The 7,759-nt window shown below is 38.7% G+C and overlaps 1 protein-coding gene and 1 pseudogene across 1 annotated transcript; both read left to right on the forward strand.

Moving 5' to 3' along the window:
• Positions 1 to 1,098: 1,098 nt before the first annotated feature.
• LOC146650668 (trace amine-associated receptor 13c-like) lies at positions 1,099 to 2,729 on the forward strand (annotated as a pseudogene).
• Positions 2,730 to 4,241: 1,512 nt separating this feature from the next.
• Positions 4,242 to 5,349, forward strand: LOC146650669 (trace amine-associated receptor 13c-like). The gene is made up of 2 exons (XM_085384468.1): positions 4,242 to 4,420; positions 4,536 to 5,349. The coding sequence occupies exons 1-2, from the start codon at positions 4,242 to 4,244 to the stop codon at positions 5,347 to 5,349; spliced, it is 993 nt and encodes a 330-aa protein (XP_085240594.1).
• The last annotated feature ends 2,410 nt before the right edge of the window (positions 5,350 to 7,759 follow it).

Below are 7,759 nucleotides of genomic sequence, written 5' to 3' on the forward strand. Positions count from 1 at the left end.
TTTCATCAGATATTTCCCCAGACTTTACTGTTATTATCACAAATTTCCCAAAATCACCACGGATATTTCACCAGAAATCCACTGAACAAATTTTGTAATTTAGCTTAATTTTACTACAACTGAGCCAATTTAACTGTGAAGATCATCAACTCGGCGAACAGATAATTTAGAATTCATCCAATAAGCACACTTTGCTTTTTTAACAGGTGGTGCTTAACTTTAAATTTGGACCTGTCCTCTGTTTGCCTCATGGCCAAATTGGTCCTCTCAGCCGTCAAAGAATCCGGGTTCACGGCACCAATGATCAAATCCAGTTCCTTTATATTCTTTTACTGACCAAGAAAAAACCCGACTCAGTGTGGTCAAAGCTCAAAAATCCTCTTTAGTCTACATTTCTGGAAAAGTAGATGTGCACAGGCTAAATCCTGAGCAGATCTGAAGCATTACAAGCCAAATGAGCATAACATAATCAGTCATACGTCACACATGGTTTTGATCAAAACAACTGCTGCGCTGCACTCTAGTTTCACTTCCTGTACTCTGCAGGCCTGCACAAAGCGTCTTCTGCAGTTTCCTGTCTTACACAGTACTCTGTGACCTTTAGCACACATTCTAACTCAAAGTGGCGTTTTTTCTACACTGGCCTCTATAAAACAATATAAATAGAAAATAAGCACTAAGAATATATATTTATTCCGTAACACAGTTCTGTGATTTCCTGGATACTGAGTGATCCCCTTTGGTTATCCTGGTTCAGATTTCAATAGGAAGATGAGGCTTGTCTGCTCAAGTTGCCTGTAGTATCATCTGCAGACATAAGTTGAAAATAAAATAGTCATCCCATTTTAGTACTGTTAAAAAAAAGATGAAGATGGTTAACAATTATGACCCAAGTGTCTGCTTGTATAGAAATGTTCAACATTGAGTCCAGAAAAATAAAGGTTTATAAGTTGACTGTGGGAGAGAGCGAGTTTGAAAAAAAGAAAGCTCCAAAGGTTGTGTCATTAGAAAGAGGAGGGATGGGACTGGTGGGTGAAGGACAAAATAGATAAATGAGCTCTGTGAGGAAAAGCTTTGATGAGATGCAGCAGCCTGATGATGGAGATACACGAAGGACTAGAGCTCTGTTTTCCACAACTCCTCAACGATTCCTGCAGAAAGCCAACACTTCACTATTCCACAACTATGCTGCTGTATATTGTGATGTCATGCATCTCTCTGATCACTGCTGCTCTATCACTGCTGCTCTAAACCTTCTGGCCATCATCTCAGTCTCCCACTTCAGGCAGAGACCAACTTTTAAATTAACTTAGATTAAGGTTTAGATATATGAAAAGTGAGATTTGCATCATTGGAATTAGCAAAGAATACATTAAGTGAAACTAATAAATGTCTTTGGCTCAACCATGACTGTTAAGTTGTGTAAGGTTCACCGTGTCTTAATAAGGAAACAATTTCACTAAATACATTTTGACATAATTAACATATGACATAATCTCAACTATCTTATCACTATCATTTCGCTGCCCCACCTTGGGCATAGATAAACCTCAGCTGAAAGGTGAGGTTTATCTTTAGACTGTAATTTAATTTAGTGATGAGTTAAGTTAGTTTGGCACATTCTGTGTATTTTAAACAAGAATTGAATCATGCCTTACTAATAAATCATTTCTACTAATGGAATTTTCACTAAAAACAATGTAACATTTTTAATGTGTATTATTTATTTTTTCTGTTACCCTGCAGGCAGCTTCGCACACCCAGCAACATACTCCTCCTCTCACTGGCTGTTTCAGACTTTCTCGTGGGTCTCCTGTTGATGCCGTTACGAATTTTAAAAAGCACCACCTGCTGGATACTTGGTGATTTTAATTGTTTTCTTTATTGGTATCTGACTGGCAACATTACGTGTGCTTCAATAGGGAACATAGTTCTAATATCAGTCGCTATGTGGCTATTTGTGACCCTTTACATTACTCCACCAGAATTACTGTGGCAAAAGTTAAACTCAGTGTTTGTCTGTGTTGGTTTTATGCTATTTCCAGCATTAGTCTTTATGCAAAAGACTACCTGATTGAACCAGGCAGGTATAATTCCTGTTATGGAGAGTGTGTCATTAATGATATTGCAAGGACTATTGACCTTGTTTTATCCTTTATATTTCCAATTACTGTCATCATAGTTCTGTATATGAGAGTATTTGTGGTGGCTGTGTCTCAGGCTCATGCCATGCGCTCTCAGGTTACAGCTGTCACAATTCAGTGTTCTCTGAATCAAGCAAACAAATCAGAGTTGAAAGCAGCCAGGACACTTGGAGTTCTTGTAGTTGTGTTTCTACTGTGTTTCTGCCCATATTACTGTGTCTCTCTTATAAGGGAGGACTTTAGCTCAGTAGCTCCTGTAATGTTTGCATGCCTCAAACATTAATGATGACACCTTCAGTATTTCTCAGTTCCATTCTTTAATTCGCAGGCTTGCAGCGGCAACACAGTCTGCAGCGCTAACTTGTTCATCTACCGTTTTTCATTGTCCCTCTTTTCTATCCTCTCCTTCCGCCTAACATTCGACCTTTCAAAATAAAATCTCTGTAAACATCACAGCGCTCATTGTGATCAGTCTGTTCTTTTCAAACTCCTGTTTAAACCCAGTGATCTATGCCTTGTTCTATCCTTTTTTTCATAAAAGCTTTGAAACTAATTGTCACTTTACAGATACTGCATTTGTTGTAGAATATGTAGACAGTAATTCATTGTGACAGGAATCACACCCACTTTTACGCTTTTCACAAACTTTATTTCTTATTGTTACTGTTTACACACTGGTTGCAGCTTTGCAGCTCACAGCCACAGACGCTAATAACAACAACAGTGAGGACCTAGTTCATTCTTTTAGTACAGGTGTGGCATGTTTACTCATGCCACTCAGGTGTGTCTGCCTCCCCACGCCACAGACCGCCACATTCATCTACATATTCTGTGGTCATAGTACAGGGTGGGCCATTTATATGGATACACCGTAATAAAATGGGAATGATTGGTGATATTAAAGTCATGTTTGTGGCACATTAGTATATGTGAGGGGGCAAACTCCTCAAGATGAGTGGTGACAACCGCCCCACAACCACATAACGATGTCAGCCTGGAAGAGGAGTATAAGCTCTTTGAGAAATAATTCTTTATTTCCATGAGATTCTTACTGACATGTATCTGGACCACAGTGAGGCTGTGAATGGGTGGATTAGATCAGTAGCCTTCAAGAATCCCAGGCGAATGAACCTGATTTCACACTTCATCCTCCCCCAACAACTGCTCTGGACTCCACACCATAGCATCCTGCCTCGTCTCTTGCCTCCAGCTGTTCATCTTTGCCACTACAGTATTACAACTCCTCACTAAACAGGTCCTTGCTGCTAAAGCCCTGAACCTCAATCACACTGTCATAGTGGTCCTGCTCGACAGCTGCCCTTGCTTTGTCAAAGGCTTCAGTAAAGCTTCTTTAAAGCCCGTTGCTGGTCAGGTTTATGTTGATGGTCAGCATATGCACATGGATAAGAGAGAGTTGGTTGCAGCCCACACTGCAAAATCTCCAGTGTTAAATTGACACTAGAAAGTGTCTATGTGTCCACTCTCCTGAGTGTTAAATTAATGCTTTTGACAGTGTTAGATTTCTAACAGTAACCTAGTCAGTGTTAAAGATTAACAATGACTAACACTGAGTAGTGCTGATTTTCTATCACTGGAAAATAACTAAAAATGCTGGTAACATTTCAGTGTTAGAAAAAACACACTGCTAATGTTAGTCATTGTTAATCTTTAATACTGACTAGGTTACTATTAGAAATCTAATACTGTCAAAAGTGTTAATTTAACACTCAAAAGAGTGGACAACTATAGACACTTTCTAGTGTCAATTTAACACTGGAGATTTTGCAGTGTTTCTTTTATCATCTGCATTGCTTCCTGTGCCCAAAAATAACCCACAGAGTGCTTGATCATCTTGCAGTCTCGGGTGGGATGCTGTAAAGTGTGCGTTCAGGCTGAGGCCACTGTCATTCAGTTCTTGACGACTGAAAGTGATCAGTACGTTGCTGGAGGACACAATAAAACAGAACCACAATCTGTTGATTGTGTATGAGGTTCTGTTGGTAGGGAAGAGAAGAAGGAGAGGTGAAGGGGGTGTGGAGGTGTGGCGAGATAAATCCCCTATGTGACAAGAAGCTCTGATCAGAGAGCTGCAGCTGTATGATTTTGGAGATGCAGAAAGAAGCCGAGCTTTGTTTTCCACAACTCCTCAACAGCTCCTGCAGGAAGCCAACATTTCACTGGTCCAAAGCTGTGCTGCTGAACACTGTGCTGTGCTGCATCTCTCTGCTCACTGCTGCTCTAAACCTTCTCGTCATCATCTCAGTCTCTTACTTCAGGCAGAAATTAACTTCTCAGCTGAAATTGTAGTTTAAGTCTTAAAAACCAATGGAATTAGTGAAGACATTTTTACATTATTAATGTGTAATATATTCTTTTTTTCTCTCTCCTTAGGCAGCTTCACACACCCACTAACATCCTCCTCCTTTCTCTGGCTGTCTCAGACTTTCTCACTGGTCTCCTTATGCTGCCACTAGAAATAATTAGAAACACGGCCTGCTGGGTACTTAGTGATCTTATGTGTTCTGTTTATACTTATCTGACAGCCGGTCTTTTCTGTGCTTCAACTTGGAACATAGTTCTCATTTCAGTTGACCGCTATGTAGCTATTTGTCACCCTCTTCATTACCCCACCAGAATTACCATGGCAAGAGTCAAACTCTGTGTTTGTTTGTGTTGGTTTTGTTCAACCTTCTACGGCAGTCTTTTAACAAAGGATGTTCTAATTAAGCCGGCCAGGTATAATTCCTGTTATGGAGAGTGTGTGTTTGACATTAATGATATTGCAGGGTTTATTGATCTTGTGTTATCTTTTATTTTTCCAGTATCTGTTATCATAGTTCTTTATATGAGAGTGTTTGTGGTGGCTGTGTCTCAAGCTCGTTCCATGCGCTCTCATGTTACAGCTGTCACACTTCAGCGTTCAAGCAATCAAGCAAACAAATCTGAACTGAAAGCAGCCAGGAACCTTGGAGTTCTTGTAGTTGTGTTTCTCGCATGTTACCTTCCGTTTTACTGTTACTCTCTTATTGAAGTAAATGTGATCAATGACTCATCTACATTTTTTCTGATCATTGTGTTTTACATTAACTCGTGTCTAAACCCACTGATGTATGCCCTTTTTTACTCTTGGTTTAGAAATGCTGTTAAACTTATTATCACTCTGCAGATTTTTAAGCATGACACTAGTGAAGCAAACATGTTTTAAAAAGATAAGGAAATCCACTCTACTAACAATTGAAATCAATAAATCAATAAATTCAGAAATCTGAAAATGAAAATTTTGACCTTGTCACAAATGAGGAAATATAGAAAATGTCATTAAAGTATGATAGTGTTGCGGCAATGTATTTTATTATTTCTTATTTTTATTTGATTATTTATATTATATGCCACTTCCGAGAAGGAAATTGCCAGTAAAATTTCATGAAGTACTTTTTTAAAGGTACTAATACTTTTTACATAGACTTTATCCAGCTTTTGGCTCAGTGTGATTAAGAATGTGTGGGGATTATATCATTTTAATATCATGTTTATTCATTCATATCCTTTTTATTCGTTTATATCCTTTTTATTAAGCTTTGAGTAGCGGCATTTGATTAAAACATTTATTCAATATATTACACATATAGTTTCAGTTACAGAGAAGTTGGCTTTCTGTCTAGTAAGAGGTTATAAGCTTTAGTTGGCGAGGTGAGACATGAGACAGAGTGCACTGAGGTGTCTCGACCTCAGTGCGAGACACACACAGTTTGCCTGCACACACACACATAGTATATAGACTCATATTTTGCTTGTAACTGCATTTTGTGCCTGCATAAGTGACAGTTTTTTGTAGGATGTGGTTCTGATGTTCCAGAGATAAGCGAGAGTAAGAAGATCAACAGGAAGCACCTGGCGTCAAGACGGAGAAAATGCTCTTTTTGAATGTGTCAAAGGTTGTGGTTATTGTAGTTTATGCATGTTATGTATCTGCTTTGACGCATGAAGGGGCATAATAATACATAAAACATTCTGAGTAAGCTTTCTTTGGGGGATTCATGCTGAGGATTGTGATGGTGTATTTCCTCCACATAAAATCATTGTTTTGACGCACTTGGACTTGTGGTCGTTTGTCTCTCACCTCAATCACGAATCGGGACAAATGTTAACTTTAGTATTGTCTCTCTGTCTGTTGCTATTATCATTTACCACTGTTATACTGGTTTCATAAGTACCATATTACCATGTATTTTATTTTTAAAGGGGCCTACAGAAATAGGTCATACCATAAAAATAACTTTCTATCCAAATTTAAAGGTTTTCCAAAATTATGTTAACATTAACTGGAAATGACAAGTAATGAAAATAAGACAGATGTATAAGCAGGCTTAAGCTTTTATTACTCATTTTATATAATTATCTATATACAACAATAATAAAATGTAATGTAAGAAATGTAACAATAGCTGTGTTTTAAAAATACATTTTTGCCATTGAAAAGACTGTTTAGGGCTTAGTGGTCATAGTTTTGTTAGGTGTTTGTTGTCCCGACACCAATATTTGTATAATTATACTCCTATAACGACAACTCCTCACACAGTGTGTATGATGTCATCATAGACAGACTGGCTGCCTATTCCAGCAAAATAAGGTATAAATAAATGCAAATTAAACAAGATGTTTTATAGCTAAAACTTTGAGAAGCGTTACACAACAATTTTATTACATTGTGTAATAATGTATTAATGCATGCTCAATCATCCAGGTAAGAAAATCCCAAAATGCTGATTCTGTTCGTCTGGACGTAGTATTTTCAGTGAGAGAAACATTTCGTCACTCATCCAAATGACTTCTTCAGTCTCAGCTGACTGCACGTTTCCCCATTCTTATAAAAAGTACATTTTGCATAATAACTCAATCTAGCGCCACTGGCAAAAAATGAGCTTTGAGGTCAGTTTCTTCATCATTAATATGGTAATTGTTATGACCATTAATAATAATAATAATAATAATAATAATAATAATAATAATAATGGATTGGATTTATATAGCGCTTTTCAAGGCACCCAAAGTGCTTTACAATGCCACTATTCATTCACTCTCGCATTCACGCACTGGTGGAGGCAAGCTACGGTTGTAGCCACAGCTGCCCTGGGGCAGACTGACAGAAGCGAGGCTGCCATATCGCGCCATCGGCCCCTCTGGCCAACACCAGTAGGTGGTAGGTGAAGTGTCTTGCCCAAGGACACAATGACCAGGACAGAGAGCCCAGGGATCGAACCGGCAACCTTCCGGTTACAGATACGCTTCCCAACCCCCTGAGCCACGGTCGCCCCAACAACCACAGATCAAAGACAATGATATTGATCATTCATCACTGATCAGTGACAATGGCCATGAGTACTATTCTCAGAGAGTTGGGGAATGGTTGCAATCACAGCATTACAAGATCTGTCCACCTCAATTCAAAGAAGGTCTTTTCCTTTTTCATGTATATGGCCTCCTTGACTCCTCACTTTCTTCCTGTTCAGGATGTGTACATCCTCATCATTGAAAGAGTGTCCACTGTCTATCTCTCCTGTTGTACAATCCACTTAGGCAGCGGTTGTTTGGTTTTCACAATGTATAAATCATGG

This window comes from Rhamphochromis longiceps, linkage group LG16 (assembly GCF_057381845.1).
Source record: "Rhamphochromis longiceps isolate RC_006_pf linkage group LG16, R_longiceps_female_GT1.1, whole genome shotgun sequence".
Lineage (NCBI taxonomy): Eukaryota > Metazoa > Chordata > Actinopteri > Cichliformes > Cichlidae > Rhamphochromis > Rhamphochromis longiceps.